General features: G+C 33.9%; 2 protein-coding genes across 2 annotated transcripts; both read right to left on the bottom strand.

Moving 5' to 3' along the window:
• Window positions 1-1,534: 1,534 nt before the first annotated feature.
• LOC124636295 lies at window positions 1,535-3,584 on the bottom strand. The gene is made up of 3 exons (XM_047172333.1): window positions 3,292-3,584; window positions 2,828-3,020; window positions 1,535-2,111 (listed from the first exon to the last, which is right to left on the bottom strand). The coding sequence occupies exons 1-3, from the start codon at window positions 3,493-3,495 to the stop codon at window positions 1,813-1,815; spliced, it is 696 nt and encodes a 231-aa protein (XP_047028289.1). The 5' UTR covers window positions 3,496-3,584; the 3' UTR covers window positions 1,535-1,812.
• Window positions 3,585-7,397: 3,813 nt separating this feature from the next.
• LOC124636294 (transmembrane reductase CYB561D2-like) lies at window positions 7,398-9,887 on the bottom strand. Its single transcript, XM_047172332.1, has 3 exons — window positions 9,532-9,887; window positions 8,437-8,629; window positions 7,398-7,736 (listed from the first exon to the last, which is right to left on the bottom strand). The coding sequence occupies exons 1-3, from the start codon at window positions 9,724-9,726 to the stop codon at window positions 7,414-7,416; spliced, it is 711 nt and encodes a 236-aa protein (XP_047028288.1). The 5' UTR covers window positions 9,727-9,887; the 3' UTR covers window positions 7,398-7,413.
• Window positions 9,888-18,105: the final 8,218 nt, after the last annotated feature.

Here is an 18,105-nt window from a genome sequence, read left to right on the forward strand (position 1 = left end):
TAGCTTCCTAACAGTGAAAGAATCATAGGGTTTGACGCATTAGGTGCACTTCTCAAATTATACATCATGCTCAAATGGTGCACTTCGCAACTGGTGCTCTTCTCAAATAAACTTTGTTATAATTTATTTTGGAGTAGGTGACTCTTTCTTACATATTTTTTTTTTGTTATTTTTGTATGACTTTTATATTACTTTTAAAATTTTTCGATTTTTTAATTTTTAAAAATCATGAGCCTAAAATAAATATTGTATGGGATAAGGGCAGGAGGATGATGATGTATATAAAAATATTTGAAATAAGTTCGGACTTTGACTGTTTGCCTACTCGCTACAGCAGCGTAGCGAGTGTTTCAAAACTTAGAATCCTGAGCGATAGCGAAAGAATCAAAAGAGCACAAGGTGAAAAATCTTTGCACTCGAGTGCAACACGTAACTTTTTATCAATCACCGGAGTTAAAAAGTAAACCTACCAATCTCGGAATTTCGATGCAACTGCTCTCCCCGTGTACCAAGACAGCATAACTTACCTGAGTATTCCAATGTCCAGACGGAAATGCTGACCAAGTACCAGGATAGCATAAAATACATCAAGTAAATCCCACGAGATCAAGGTATTCAATTCTGATTTATGAAAAAAAAAACTAAGTGTTTTTGACTCTTGTCGATTTTGAGCAATGAAAAATTTCACAACTACCAGATCTATTTACGAAATAGTACCAAAATATATCCACATTAAAAAAATATATATTTCAATTCTCTTTCTAGGATGACAATATCAACTGTGACAACAAAAGGGTTGAAAAAAACCTAAAATATTGACAGTAGTACCACGGGTAGTTTTTTCTTGCCCGTGGTACTACCAGACCGCTTGGTAGTACTACGGGAAGAAAAATTTGCCCGTGGTACTACTGGTAGTACTATTGGTAGTACCACGGGCAACAAACGTTTCAGAATGCATCAGCGTTTCTTCAGTAGGTACCATCTGTGCATTGAATATGATAACGTTATATTGCGAAAAAAGGTTACATGTATACAGAAAATAAAACTACTTTTACGGATTTTATTGCGGTTTTATTATTTACGTAAAAGGTAAAGGATGCGAAACGTCGAGATTAAATAATATTAATATAAGCGCGATAAAATCGGTAAAAGTAGGTTTTTAGAAATCAACATTTACGCAGAAGATTAACATTAACATTAACAAGGAAAAATATTGTAGTGCTTTCCCGCAAAGACTACAATGTATATACTTAGGTTTCCCGGTCTTTTTTCTCCGGTTTTCACAACTCTAGTACTAGGTTACTTACATCAAAATACTACTTAGCAGTTCCCCGTAGTTTCAGCGAAACATGCACTCGGAAAACCCAATCATTTCCAGAGCTGATTATATGTACTTATTTTGGGAATTTAATTTCAAATGTTTAATCTGTTTTGACGTTAGGGCATAACCAATTTTCAGTTCTGATAATATTAGTGAGGAAGGAATGATAGTCAAGAAATAAGAGGCAAATGGGTAAAATAATACGACCAAAAATAATTATTAACGTTGGTATATTCTTATCAAAGTAAACCTTAAAATTAACAATATCTTTCATTTTATATAGGTACTGTAAAAATAGGTTTTTGTTAGGAATACATTGTATGAGGTCACTTACACGTTTTATTTAATACTTAAACTAAGACTTATGTTAGATACGATGTATAAGACACCACACATTGCAAAAAAAATATTACATATAGGCGGTCTTATTATAAAAACAGTTTTCATCAAAACTCAAGTGTCACGTCACAAATCGCTTAAAATTCGATTGCTTAGTTCCTCTTGATTTTCGAGTAGAAAGTGATTAGTGGAGCGATAATGATGATAGCGGTTAGGGCTCCGACGAATCCCATCAGGGTGTATGCACAGGCATCACCGACCCAGGACCTGAAGAAGCCTTTCTCCATGCCGTAGCAGAGACTGATGCCAGCGGCAGCGAAGCCGACGACTCCAAAGCAAATGTGGGTGAGTTTGGATAATAAGCCAGGAATGAACTTGCGGAGTTCGTAGGCATATAGGGATGCGAGCCCGTTGACCATGCTGACTACTGAGAACACGAGGGCTACCAACGCTGTGGAGAATAATTGGTAATATTAGTTTATGATATTGTTTTGTTTACACTGATAGACTGGAGAATAATTGGTAATATTAGTTTATGATATTGTTTTGTTTACACTGATTAGGCCTAAGCTCACCGGTAGAGTAAAAGTCAGTAAAAGTTTTCTTAAAAAACTGTTTGAAAAGTGAACGTAAAAATTCGTTTTATGGAAGCTGACGTTTACTAGTTTTCGGTGAACTTAAGCCTTAGTTGAAAAATGGTTGTTGGTGCAGGCAAGAAAGATTACAGTATTATTATACCGGGTAAGTACTACTTTAAATTGATTGTTTACAATAACACAATATGGATTTTCCGAGATGAAAATTCCCCTATTACAGTTAATTAATTTGTCTCGTGTTAGATAACCTAAGATTATCAACAACGAAATTGTTTATAATAATTGAGATAAACGATAATTATGATATTTATTATATGAAAATTGTTTTAGAGTTTAATTAGTTCGTGAGTTTTATTCTTATAATTTGAAAAAATAGTCGTACCTACCATATTAGAAAATAAATAACTCAGTTTTATAAAAAAAGTTTGATTACATAATGAAAAATGTTAATTATAGGTCAAGTCCATTATAAAATAAAGATACTTTAATTAATTTCAGTAAAGTTAATGTTTTTCTCTTCTACTCAACTATTCACTATGATGAATTGATAGAGACGATTATTGTAACTTACCAAATTGTCCGTGAAGAGTATTCCAATGCACTGTTTTGTCAGAAATCTTAATGAAGCTGCCTGCGATAGCCATGCCGGATCCCAAACATTGCAGGATCCAGTGAGCACGTCTTTTGTCTACCGGCTTCAGATGAGCAGACCAGCTGTTGTGTGGAGACAGACTCAGGATTGCATGCGCCATCAAAAGTTGGTACTGAACAAAGAAAGGTTTGAATTAAAATATAGGAAGTAGAGTTGTTTCAATTGTATAGCTGTGGCAATTTAAGGAGAATAATAAGAAGGAACTTGCATGAGGTATATATTGTTGGGTTGGAACAAAGGTCTCGTTGTCTATAAAATTGATATTGAACACTAAATAAAAAAAAACTTAACTTAAATTTTGCCTATTTCAACAAAGTAACATAATCATTTCTATTCAAATTTATCTAGAACTATAATAAATTAATATTAAAAAAAAAACTTACCCCAAGTACACATAAAATAATGTGTATGAATGTTTTGTTGGACGGCAATCCATCTTTTAATGCGAAGACAAGGTTAACACCAACTACTATTCCTATTAATAATTGGGCAAACAGATTTAAAGAAATCTGGAATGTCTTCAAATGGTATTCATTTTTGTCCAAAGGAGCTGCAAGTTTTGCCTCTCTCCCGTTTTCGGTGTCCATGATTCACAGAATTATTTATTTAATTAAAATTAAATTAGGACTATTGACACACTGAGGTTCAAACTGTGAATGAAGTCGCCAGTAGAAATATCGACAAAGTAATATAATGATTATTTTATCAAAGACTAACAATTTGACTAGACTTTGCGTGCTCATTTTTTGACTCTATTTATTTCAGCATTTTATACGTAAATGTTAAGCAATGCAACCCCTCGTGAAAAACGGAAACGTTGATTTGAAAATGAGAAAAGTTTTTTATTTCCCTAAAAAGGCCAGTACCAGGAATCGTTGAATATTGGTTTATGAACATACAACAAAACTGTAGATTTTTTATTTATATTGGGTATTAGCGATGCGTAGAGATAACTTGTCACTAAATTCGATTGACTGATAAGATTTCACACAACTCATAGAAATTGTATAGGTATCATTGTTCACACTGGTGAGATTGTTTTTCATACAGTAATCGGCTATTGTAATGTGTGATGTAAGGACATACTAATTACTTAATATCTACCGTAGAGAAGAGAGGGAGAGAATAACCTACTAGTAAATCAGTAGAAACAACCACAGCATTTTCGTATGGATACATTTTTGATCCAAACTTTAGTAGTACAAAAAGGAAGCAGTCAAGGGTGTTAATCATAAGGATTATATTTATATGTCAAGGATCATATGAGCCTGCCTTATCTCGTAAGTATACATTATATTTAACTGAAAAAAATGTTTTTTTGGTTGGTCGATTGAAAGCGCTAATTTCAGGAACTACTGGTCCGATTTTACCGCGTAAAAAAATTGACAGAAAAAAAAAACGAATTTGCACAGAATTTTTATTTGGGGCATTTTCATAATACTGTTTTATTTCGGTTTCAGTATATCTGTCCATACTATAATTCAGGTCATGATCACGAAAAGTGCAAAATTCCATGGCCATGTCATTATTTGGCAGATATGATTTATTATTCGTTAAACAGTTGGCTTCAAGAATGCTTAGGATTAAAATTATCACCTGAATTTAATATCTAAACGTCCTTTAATAATATAGATATGCTTACAACAAAATACAATAACATGACAAATAATTTATCACAAAGGTATCAAGTTTTTCATTAATCTTTGTACAATCAGCCTAATTCCGGCTACGCCCAAAAACATCATGATTTTCATTGTTTGCGTCAATTCTATGGAACTTACTAGAAGTATTTGGCTTTAGACAAATACCTCCATTATTATGTCATCAATATATTTTATGTTTTATGTTAACGTACATTCATCATAACGTTAGTTCATTTTGTTGTTGCATGTCGCTTGCATTATCTGCAGAGATTGGGTGGTACATGTACCTAGCTTTTAAGACTGGCCTGTCTATAATATGACGTATATGTATAAATCAATCATTTTTTTTATAAAGTGCATTATTCTTACTAATAATACTGTTGATGCAAAAGTAACTTTGACTGTCTGTCACGCTTTCATGACTTAACCAATGAACCGATATGAATGTTAAGTACAAAAATATTCTACTTTTTTCTCAGTGCGGGAAGAAGTAGTAGGGTCTTACAAGAATTAAGTTGTAGGTTAGGTAGGTCAGTGCAATATGTACAAGTAGCTTCAAGTGTTATTATGCGGAAATATCACTTGGAATTACGATAATTTCGTTGCAATAATAAAAAGATAACCAATGCAGGTAATCAAAGTAGTAGTGACTTGTTGTATAGTAGATGCGGTATCAGTTTATTACAATGCATGCCTGCAGTCACGTCGATATACGTCATCGAGATAATTAGATAATTATTATTATCATAATTATCTATCTCTTGTGGCATCGCTGTTCACAACAAAGGCGGAATTCCTGGATCTGTACCTCTACCGTGAGATTAATTAAATAAATCGATTCTTTATTGGAACCAAAAACACAAGCTATAGTATTTCTCGATTCTTGATACCGATTACGTTTTTTTTGTATGACAAATTATAGTTCCGGAGGCAACCGCTAGAGGCGCTGTAATTTTTTTCATATATATAAAACGTAGAGCTGCTTTCAGTTGTTTACTGTATTATATTACTGTTGTTTACGAATATATTACTGTTCTATGAAATAAGAATAAAAGATAAACTGGTTTGCTATCACAAAAAATAGCTAATGAATTTCTTATCTCTTAGGTCTTAGGTAATGAAAAATATCGCCTTTTGTGAACCTTTCTATTCATCTATGCCAGACATCGAACTTATCTAGAACAGTCTTCAAGTATCATAATGACTTTAAATTGAAACACATTCCGCTTAGCAACCAACATTTAATCTCTATGCTTATGGCTAATCTTATCGAATCCTAATTCCATTACCAAATAATAACAGTACTAGGTACCTATTATTTCCCTTTCAATCACTAATTTTACTTACTTAAACAAGGGTTCATAGTTATTGATTCAAAGGATTTCAGTAAAGTTTATAATTTGACATATTTGGTCGAACAATGCCTTAATTTATAGATACGTATGTATGTGTAGTCGGGACAGCAAAATCAGTCAAAAAGATAAAAATATGAGATAGTGTGTGTGGAATGTGATTATTCTTTATGTTAATTAGCATTTTATTGAAGAAGTAATCACAACAAACTGGTATTAAAATTTTTGCATTTTAAATGACGAATAAAATCGAAAAACATGTTTTAATTAAAAGATTTTTATTATAGCAACAAATCTATTCCCACATAATATTTTTTCAGGTAGGAAAAAATAAATAAATCAGTAGGAAAAAAGTATATTATTCAAGTAAGTATAAACATATTATTCAGGTAAGTTTAGGTATTAAACCACTCCATCATTTCACAGAAATTCGTAGAAAAACTTTCTCGATACTATCAGCCCCATCTAGTTGTAGCAACGATAGACTTTTATGTAATTAATGCATATTATGACAATGAATTAGCATTTTGTAATCAATTGATTAGTACAATTAATCGATATGAAATCAATCTTATGCCTAAATAAAATGAATCATCGAAATACAGGTAGGTACCTGCAGTATGTTACGCGCCCAATATTTTTAAGGAGTTCCAAGAAAGTTGGGAGGTATAGGTACATACACCTAATCGGAATCGCATAATCGTTCGTAAATGAGAGTGAAAGGAATACATACATGTTATATACATACATGTGTATATGTTGACGAAGAGAATCACAGAAAGCTTTGTAATTCTGGATTTTTACTCCAGCGACTAGGGACGCTTTTTTCTGATTAGTGAAAAATTTAAAATTTTAGAAAAAACGTTCTTTCTCGTTCTTCTAATCTCATTGCCCTGGCAGATATGGCACTAGATCTAATTAAGTAATCTGGTAGTCTGGTGACCTAAATTAATTTCTCACATTCAGTGTTTATTACATCAAACACATATCATAAACACCTTGTAACAGTAACTGAATCGGTAATGGAACAATCTAGATTAATAATTGCTTGTCAGAGCGCCCTGACACCGCTGAAAACAGATTATTGAATTAAGGCCGTTAATTTATTGAATAATTTATTTATTCCATAATTATTATTTGTACATGTTTCTTTAATTTTAATTTGTGACTATATTTATTTACATAATTACGTACAACTTTTAATAAAAATGTTCAGTTATATTAACACATACACTAGAAAATAAATAAACATAAGTTTAATAAATTAAATAAATAATAACACATATTGTCAAAAGATTGTATCGCCTTGGTTAGAATTTTCGAGAAGTAGGTTAGGTAGGCTCTAGACTTTATTTAAAAGTCATCTGTTTCCTTATGATACTTTCATTCTTCTTAAGTCACGATGGCTTTAATTACATTAATTGCAGGATCATCGACTTCCACTAGATGACTGTTATACTCCCTTAAAAAGAGGTGGTTAAATAAAATAACATACATTACTAGAATTTTATTAATACCTCATCCTATATTCCTCTATAAGTCTATAAACTTTTTTACCCAAAGTGATCAAAGGGTTGACCAGCATCAGGAATGTGAAGATGACAGTGAAAGCAATGATGCCAGAAGTCACCCTATCATTGGTCCAGGTTCTGAAAGATTCCTTATTATACCCATGGCAGAGGCAAGAGGTGGCCAGGGCGAATGCAGTGATACCCAGGATAATATGAATGAGCTTGAAGACGGATTTTGGAATGAACCTCTTTAGTGAATGAGCGAAGAGGGTTGGCACTCCAGTTATGAGGTTCAGCATTGTGAAGATTAGGGCACTAAGACCTGTAAAAAATAATAAAATAAGTTACATGAAAATGTTTTACAAAAAAATATCATTTTGCTGTTGCATGGTTGTACATTGCACGGTCATTATGTTGGTCAGTCATGTTTACTATGTTTTAAGAGAAAGTCTATTGTGATTAGGTACGTCCCTCTGCACTTATGTGTTGTCTGTAACCTGCACTCGATAGTGTAACGTTAAGATAAGATAATGCTGTCATACGTAAAAATATGTTATTTTGTTTTCTTCTTATTATAAGTGTGCCTTGTGAGAATCGGCTTTTCGGCAATTTTTTTATACAAAGATTTAGATACCTAGGTAAATTATAGAAGAATTATAATCTAAAGAAATTCCTGGATATAGATCTTCTAAATCCGGTAACTATTAGATAATAATTTTAGCAGCTTAATAAACTCACAATCGTCTAATGCTTATCAGCCGATTTTTCCAGTAGGTAGTAAACACATAGAAAACGTCTAGAAATTACGAAATAGATATTACATAGTATTACGTTAGAGAGGGATTATTTTCATGAATATTTATCTTTTTGCCTACTTGAGCATTGTTAAGCAGTTTTCACCAATAGGTACCTAAGGTTCATACGGCAAGTCTTAATGAAGGTATTATGACTTATATACAACTCCTGGCCAAGAACCACTTCTCATATTATACACCTACTAATTTAGGGGAACTCTAACTTACCAAGACGTCCATGGGTAGTAGTAAAATTGGTGTCCTTATTGATCATAATAATAATACTGCCACTAATTGCCATTCCTGATGCCAGCAGCTGCAGGATCCAATGTGCTCGTCTCTGGTTAGCCTTTTTGAGCGTCGAAGACCATGAATTGTAAGGGCATAGACTGAGGAAGGAGTGAGACATCAGCAGCTGATACTGAAAAGAGAATTAAGGGTAATCAGTTTCACTGTCGGAAAATATACCTAAGGTAAGGGGGCTAATAAGGTATGGGGTGTAAAATAAAGCAAAATAATGATGGCGTTTTATACAATATATTTATTTTCATATTCCATAGTGCTTCAGCTCTCAATGCACAATGTATAGTACAACGCCTAATTTATCATAATATTATTCTACTTAGAAAAACTTCGTCATCACCAATTCTAGGTACCTACTTTTAAGTGCTAGAAAATTGTGTCCCAAATTCCGCTTCACGGATGTTGGAATTACCCATATCGATAAGGTTTATCGTAAATATTGGTTGAAGCAACAGAAATTCGCCACGTAATCATATTGTCAAACAAAATATGTGCGATGAGCTTGCCATAATCAGTTCATTATTTTATCAGAACATGAACCAAGATAAGGTAGATAAGTTTCGTACATTTTTAAAGGTATTAAACATGAATATAATAGCTGGATTCGTCAATGGCACAACCGACGTGAACGTGCTAGTGTGTTGTCGTGTTTTTTTGATCTATCGACTTTGACCGACTTCTTTTATTGACATTTTACCTAATCCTTTGAAATGATTTTTACGTCATTTGCAAGAGGATCACTTTTTCTTGGGTTTTGTAAAAATCTTATTTCTTTAGAGAGAGAGAGCTAATCATGGGTGGTGCGATAGTAACTCAAAAGAGCTTAATAAAAGTCAAGTTACATGATAAAAAGTAAATACTTTTCGAGTTTTCCCTTCTTCGTCTTCGTGAATTAGATTTTTGTCTTCCTCATTTAATTCTCTCAAGATGGTGTTTTTCAGATTACTAAAAGACATGTTAATCTATAATCTTACACCTTTTTCAACATGATAAGTGATGTATTTTATAAGAAAAACTTACCCCAGGTACACACAGCAGAATATGAAGCATTATAATATTATCTGGTGCTGAAGGTTCATTGAAATCCTTTACCACTGCAAAGAGGAGAGGCAGCGCCACTATAACACCCATAAGAAAGTTTACCAACACATTGCATCCAGACAGAATAGTTTTTACTACATTATTTTCTTCATAAGTGAACATTGAAGAAGACATTTTCACTGTTCTGATTTTCTATCTAAAATGTCACTAAAAACAAATCTATCACAGTTCTTATCACACACTATGAGTATTTTGGGCGCAGTGACTTATCTATGCCATCATTTTTGCGCGCTAGCTCCGAGCGTCCATGTTGAAATGCCAGGCAAGTTATTTCTAGATCGGAATTGATATACAGTTGGGAAATATTAATGAAAGATTAGCGGCTATCAAGATAATCAAAATAATTTAAAACTAGGTTATTTAGATATTGGCAGGAGGATTCTTTTCATTATAATTCTAAAGTGACCGTTTCATATCCTTCAGGTGTACTTTGTATGATGTAATATACCTAATAAAAACGGTTGTCTGTAAAGTCGGTTTACTGACGATAGTCGAACGTGACAACGTCATAAGAAATTGATCGTCAGATGTCGAACGTTGCCGAACGCGGAGGCCGATCGTGCCTCTTTGTTGCTCGTTGCGTGCTCTCGCTTGCACTTCAAACCTTAAACGGAACGCCTCAGAGCGAGGTAACGCCGCATGAGTCATGTTTTTTCGTGCGTGCAGCCGGCTCCATCGATTTATAAGACGTTGTCACGTCAAAAGAAAAATATATTTTATAAAAATTGGTGTCAATTAAATTGGCCCGAAGTGTTTCGTCGTCAACCGCAGCTAAGAACCAATCCCGAGTGACGGCTATGACGCGATGCGCTGCGGGCCAATCACCGCTTTACCGCCGCCCTCGCGCTCCCTTCATACCACCAAAGGGACCCAATAAATCACTTCTGCGCAGGTGAAAGTCAGGGCTCGACTTCCGTGCCGGTAACTGTACTTAACTAGCAAACGACAAGTCAGTACATGAACGCGCGATTGATTATTTAAAATGTGTAGGTAGTTATAAAAAGTAATCTCGTAATCGTGATTGCAACTACAATTTGTAGTTAGTAATCAAATTTTTGAACTACTTTTTACGATTATTTAATGTAATTTGTAGTTTTGATTACTAACTACAATATGTAGTTGTAGTTAGTAATCAGTAGTTAGATTTCATTTTGCCCAACACTGGCTATGCTCCATAATTATTTCGATCGAATAGTAAAGCAATTGATTTTTTACTCATCGTGAAATAGTTCTATTACCTTATTATTATAGTTTTGTTATAGCATAACCTACAATCGCTGCACTAGCGGACTAATGCTATTTATTTTAATTATGAAAGCACGAATATTCGACAATATATCACTGAACATATATTTAATATCGAAAGAATCATTACCTTTATCGTCACAATTATCGTTGCTATAAACAATTTACACCACATTCACTTTTCACTGCACTTCATACTTGACGAAAATATGTAAATATATTATTGAATAGCAGCTGTTTACGCGGACGCATCGCTCACTCAAGTGGGAGAGAGACAGATGTCGAACGCTGCCGAACGCGTAGGCCGATTGTGCGATGGAACGCCTCAGAGCGAGGTAACGCCTCAGAGCGAGGTAACGCCGCATGAGTCATGTTTTTTCGTGCGTGCAGCCGGCTCCATCGATTTATAAGACGTTGTCACGTCAATAATCTTTATAGATTAACACAGGACATAGATTAGATACAGACATTAGTGTTCATCCATTACAGCATTAAATGAAAGTCGTTATTTTAAGTATATAAATAAATAACGCCTTTGAGGACTAGCCATATCCCAGACTAAAATCATCTTACATGAGAAAAGATCACTTAAAGATTCAATAGAAAATTTCTAGATGTCAATACAGCTAATTCTCTCTGAAACGGAGTGAACTCTAAAGCTAGCTTTAACGAATGATATGTTATAGAAACCAATACATATATGAAGATTGATAGTTTGTAAATAGCTTACAATTAATATCTTTGCCGTTGAGTGAGGTTCGAAGGTTCATTGAAATGCAGGTCAAGTGTGGTTTGCATATTTAACGCTCAATGTTTAGGTTTCAAGTAATGGAGTTTAAGCCTCTTAGAATGGGGTGTGGTGTTAGTGATAAGATTCTGCGATTTTGTATATGGAATGTTATCAATGGGAGTCCGGATCTAAATTCCGAACAATTACATACGAATGTATCTACCTATATCGCACCTCCGCTACCCGCTGATGCCTAAAAATGTCCCGGGATGACAAAAAGTTTGACGAAAATTATACAATAAGTAAACCACCTCTTACTAATGGTTTTGTTTATGGGTGGTTATACCACCTTTTGGAGTTATTTTATGGCAAAAGGTTAATTGAAATTCATTAATTCAGTATGAACAGTAGATATACATATGTAGAGATATTATGTAGATTTAGTTTTAGCTGTATACAATTTTAACATGCATTGGTACATGCTTTTGGTTTCTCGCTACCTCTCGTATTACAGACGTGCGCTGTATCTAAAATTGAGAGTCATTAGAAGGGTGTAGGTCCTATTGGCAATGTTAATTAATGTTCAGGTCGTTTCTGTATCAGGCCCACAATGTGAACTATTTAGTTGTTTCGAGTGAATTTCAATTAACAACATTAAAACTTAAATTATTATGCTACATTTTTATAGGAACAAACGAAATTGGAGTGCAAAATAAGCTGTAATTATGTATTCCTTGCTTTCTAAACTTCCCACGGGTGATGGTCGAGAAAAGAAATTCGACAAGGTTATTTATAGGCAAAACTATAGCCTAGCTAACTAGGCTATTGACTCCTGTGATTAAAGCCACTGGTGCTAAGTTAAAATACTTTATTGTATTAATTACGATAAATGGCGAATTAATAAAAGCGTTGAATTTAATTAATTTAAACGGGAAATATAGAGTAAATTAAATTTCCTCGCAACAAATTTAATTATGCCTAATTGACTTCTTACCATACAACGAACAAACAGATACATGCGTACATTTGCTATAATGACAAGGTTCATGTTTTCCCATTTATTGTGAGAACCCAAAATATTATCTCAACGTAATCCGGAATACACGGATCTTATTAATACGATACACGTGCAGATATAAAGGTGCGCGCACATTACAATTTACAGCATGCCTAATACCAGCCAATGTTCATGTTTGCAAATGTTTTCCATAATGAAATGACGCACGTTCCAGCCGAGGTCCAGGCTATATAATAAACCGGCATCGGTCAGCACAATTAAGGGGTCCCGTTTGGACCTTTGCTAATGGAATTAAATCCAATTAGATTTTAGGGTTACGAGGTGAAGTTTGCCGACGGTAAACAAATGGCTTTCTATTAGGGTCTACACCTGCTGTTTGGGCTATTTGTCCACAGATAAATGTTGCTGTTCGGTTTGACGTTTTTGCCATTAATTAGTTTTATCTTAATCGATGTTCGTCCTGTTGCTTATTGCTAGACATTTGCTTATAGGTTTATTAATGTCGTTCGATCCTCCGGAATTGGTCCCTTAAACAAAATTAATATTTTTGGGAGGAACAGAAAGAGGTACAAATTATAATGTTTTTAGGCGTATTTTCTTTGCAAGAGTGGAAACTGATGGTGAAAGTTGGTTGAACTTAGATGGTCGTATTTATTCAAAAGTCAAACCTTATTTCGACTTATAAACTGAATGATAACTTCTAGTAAAGTTACAATCTAGTTTTCCAAGTTCCCCTCTATTCCCTTGTTAGATTAAGACAGAGGTCCGAACAAAGTAGTTAGATATACAAATGTAGAACATACGTGTTACACATACAAACTTTCGTTTCATTTAATGAGTTGGTGTTGGTGGTGCTGACGACTGTAGACACATCGTTACGTAGTTTGCAAACATCCCCAACATATTGGTATGAATATCGCAACTTTTTCTCAACACAAACATGACTGGATAAAATCAATCAGAATCCATCTCACGAGTATCTCAGATCAAACACGCCAAGTGTTCCGAACTTGTTTGGCTTAGAGTGTGCTGCTTGCAGCATATTCGATAAAATCCATGAAAGTTCCCCTAGCGAGAACATTTTCTCTTGCTACAAGGTTTCTTGCAACGTGCGGTTTTCGATCAAAGTTTTCCGTTTCATCGTCTACAGACAAGTGGGAGTTTACGACCGTAGGCATCTCTCCGCAAAATGCCAATGTCTGGAAATACGACAATTTCTGATTTACCGCCATTTTTATGTAAAATTTTCAAAGATTTTTAGGTTGGAGCAGCCCGAATCATCCAGTATTCTGATTTACTGTATTTTCTCACAAGACCTTGAAATATGACTTACGAAGATACATTTCATAAAATATCGCTGCTCTCTCAGCTGAGAAATCAAATGATTTAGTAATAAAAATATCAAAGTAGTTTTCAGTGAATTCAAAAATATTCTACGAGTTCATGACTTGGTGCAGGACATTTTTTCATTTCATACAGCACATTATTAACCGCAGTTTTATTAGCAATAACGGCAGCATTGCATTTAATTCCAGCCATTACACGAGTAAACAGTTATAAACGCAGGACGTAATTTACGCCTAGCATTCCCCTGATTCAAGGCGAAAAATTCAATAACATAGAGACATTTGTTAGCGCAACCGGGCCGCCTTTCATTTGGCGGTGTCTCCCCTAGGCACTTAAGTTTACATTAAACTTGTCCAAGCGCGAAATTGATCTTTTAGTGAGGGGATCCCTCAACGAAAATATAAATTGCCACGCGATCCTATTGATATTACGCTCCAACGTTGAAATTTGGACACCAAAGTATTTGTATTTCGCCTAACGATTGTCTTAAGCGGAGGGCGACAATAGTTACTGGTAAAGGAAAATATTTTGTCAAGCGAGAGTTATTAGGGAACTGAGGGAAATTGGTTTTTCGTGGCCATTGGACTGATAATCCTGCAGAAGTAAATATTATTTACTGGTACAGTATATTTAGGTAAATACAGACTTGGGTTTATTAGCTGTAAGCGGCTATAATATTCCGTTTGGTATTTAGAAAACAAATATTATATCGTGACATAGGTTTTACTGCCATAGTAAAATGTTACTACACTTAATTTATAGAAGCCATTACAAAAACAGCAGTCACAAATTAATTTAAGCAGATACTAAACTTAGCCATGCAATTCAATGTACGTATTTCACGTAACTCATTACTATACAATGGGCCATATACTTGCAACCTATAACTAAGAAGCGTACCGTACCTACTTAATTAATAACAAACGTCCGTACACGTATGTAGGTAAGCCGCAGAATAATGAGGTTTTTAATTAAAAATCTACATCGATATAAAGTAGAAGGTATAAAATAACCAAGCAGGATTACGTTTGAAAATTTTAAAGTATCTTCAGTGGATGAAGTAGGTAAGGTGAAATGTTTCGATTTCCTTAAATATATGCAGGTTGAAGCCCGGGATACTGAATTACAGGAAGCGCGAAAGTGTGGAAGGAAATTTATATATTATGAGGAGTTATGAGGGTAGTCTGAGGTGTGAGCAAAAGTTTGTGATATACGAATGACCTTCGTGGAAATTTCCCTATTCATATCTCTTGACACTCACTAAATTAGGAACATGTAACAATGAAGAGACACATTATTAGCTATAAAGAAATGGGGTGTGTAATCGACTACTAATGTTATTTGTGGTCAAAGGACATCTTATCACGCTTAAGCCCCAGAAACACTATTGATACATTTTTGAGTTTATGATAAGAAAAATGGTTTTTAATTTATATGCATCCAATCTTAACACGGACAAAATCGCGGACGCTAGTAAGTATAACTTTGATCACGAATATTTTTCTAAAAGTGAAAAAGAAAATAAATTCTTCTAGTATTAAATCTCATCCATTTGCGTGCAACATCTTTGACATACCCCTCAAATCTGAGCAGGAGTGGGACGTAATCAAGGATTAATTTTCTACTTGGATTATTTTCAATCCACCTTCGTATGTGAGCTTTAGATGTGTCCTCAATTTAAAGGCCCTCGGCTCCCTTTAATAATTTTGTGACGTCATGTATCCAGGTCATGAATACTCTGACTCGAATTACATGTGCTTTCGTCTTTAATTTACCATTGAAAGAATGTTTAAGTATTAAGTTTCTTGTGGGATATTTTATTTGTTAAGTAAAAAATTATTTACAAAGAATTCTTCGTATTAATGTACCTACAACCATAAATTATTAAAACATAATTACAATTGAAATTAATACAGCACTTTTGTTGGCACGTGTAATGTTGTTATAATATTTTAATTAGCGTATGTAGTTTCATTGTTATGGAAAACGGCTCTGAAATTACATTGTAATGCTGCGTGTACTGTAAATTATATACGTATGTATATTATAATATATAAACGCAGGTATTTAATTTCAAAGCGTGTGCGAGAAGATTTATGATGGCGTTGAAATAAAATACAATTTCATCTCCTTTTTTGGCCTCGCGAGGAGAATTAGAAAAATCTACATATAATACGCAGTTCTCATATTCAATGGGCATACATTACCACTGTGATGACACTTATTACGTTTCTAAAGACATCTAAATCGCGCCTAGACGTGTATTTTTTATAAACGTATAAAAAAGGGCCTACACCTTCCCAGTATACATAAGTCATATTAAGAAACAGAATCCTTATTTACGACCCCTAGGATAAATTGAAATTCGTGTTTTTATTAGGATTTAAAATATGATTTATTTACTTTCTCTGGTGGTCCTTAATTACTTTTCCAAGACAAGTTAATCTGCTCATGGGTCGAGAACACTGAAGAATCAATTTGACCTAATTTCATTTTCTTAATTACAAGAGATGGGGTAAATTCATAACAAGCGTATTTATTACGAAATTTCGAATATTATTCGAGAATATGTTTTTCGAATAGAAGGTACTCGATCGACTTGGTTCTTTAACGACTTTTAATTTATAAACTCGAGTTAAGTGAAGCTACCGGGACTTGCTAACCAGAGGCGGATATTATGAAATTTATTGCCAGTGGAAAATAAACGGGGTTTTATCGGGGCCCGACAATTTCCTATCGTCGATTTAATTTAGTTTGGAATTCGGTATTAATTCATTAGTTTGTAATTGCTTTGAAGTAAAGGTGTGATGTATTAACTGATCATTATAAATAAACTTGTCTGTAATTTTTTTGTTAATATTTATCTTTAGTAAGAGTAGGTATCTTAGGGATATCAAAGATAATAAGTTACATAGTCCAAACTGCACTGTATTACAGAATACCTACACGAAGATAACACAATCAATCAGAAAACATTAATTAGTTGCATTGATAAAAGTTAAAAACATTTACCGTCTTTCATTCCATTTTTCTTCGTCACCTATGTGTATGTACATTCTCAGTCTTTTTCAGTATCGAACAACTTATGACCTCAACGTTTATCAAAATTATGACAAATTATAAATTACAGCAATCCTAATATCGCTAACAATAATGTTGGCCTTGATTCAAAGTAAAAACTATTATATCAATAAACCAATGTATAACGTTCATATCAATGAAAACAATCTATCACTAGAAAAGAGCATCGCCGGCGGACATCCGAAAAGTATTTCCGGGCCGTCTGTACACGCCCTATGAATGTTAATGAAACGGCCACATCCAACTTTTGAATGATACGAATTTAGAATGTTACTCTTTTCGGCCATTGTTTTAGTGGTGATCATTTGAATTTAGAATGGGGAAAACCGTTTTCTAAATGGCCGGTACTGCTAGTTAACTTACCTACTTTTGATTAGAGAACAGTGTTTTAATGTGTTGTGTTTGCACATTAACATTTTACATTTGTTCTGTATTTTGGGCAGGTTTAAAGCATTTTTTTTTGTTTTATTTATTTTGTCAATAGGTAGTTAAAAAGTTTGGATCTTAAAAAATGAAATGTCGATTAAAATTCTTTACTATTATCATATACTTTTAACTGTCATCTCACAGCTTATAGCTCGAGCGATCTTACCTTCCCCATTATAGGTACTAAAAATTTATTTTACCCAACGGTATACCAGTCATTAAAAGCAGAGCATTTATCGATCGAACAACGTGATAGACAGGAGCAGATAGATTCTACTCCTTCCTAGTTCACTTCCAATTGGAAAGATGGCGCTTGTCACTCCCTCTAAGAAACACTTAATCTTAAGCTGGAATTAATCGCACCACCGTTGATTTCCTACCGTATTTGTGCTTAGTATATTAATAAATCTATATCGCATACTTAATTAAAGGGAACTAGTTGGAGTAACGGCTATATCGCTGTTTAAGGTGCACGCTCTCGTCTGTAACACTCATAAAACGACATTTATGTCAAATCTAATCGATGGATAGGTACTTTATCTTTTGCTTCATGTTTATCGTTTAAGGGAAGTCACTATCTATCTAAGAATTTCATCAAAGAAAAGTAAATTAACGTAAAAATTAAAGTATGAGCGAGAAATACCAC

The sequence above is a fragment of the Helicoverpa zea genome, chromosome 14 (genome assembly GCF_022581195.2).
Source record: "Helicoverpa zea isolate HzStark_Cry1AcR chromosome 14, ilHelZeax1.1, whole genome shotgun sequence".
Lineage (NCBI taxonomy): Eukaryota > Metazoa > Arthropoda > Insecta > Lepidoptera > Noctuidae > Helicoverpa > Helicoverpa zea.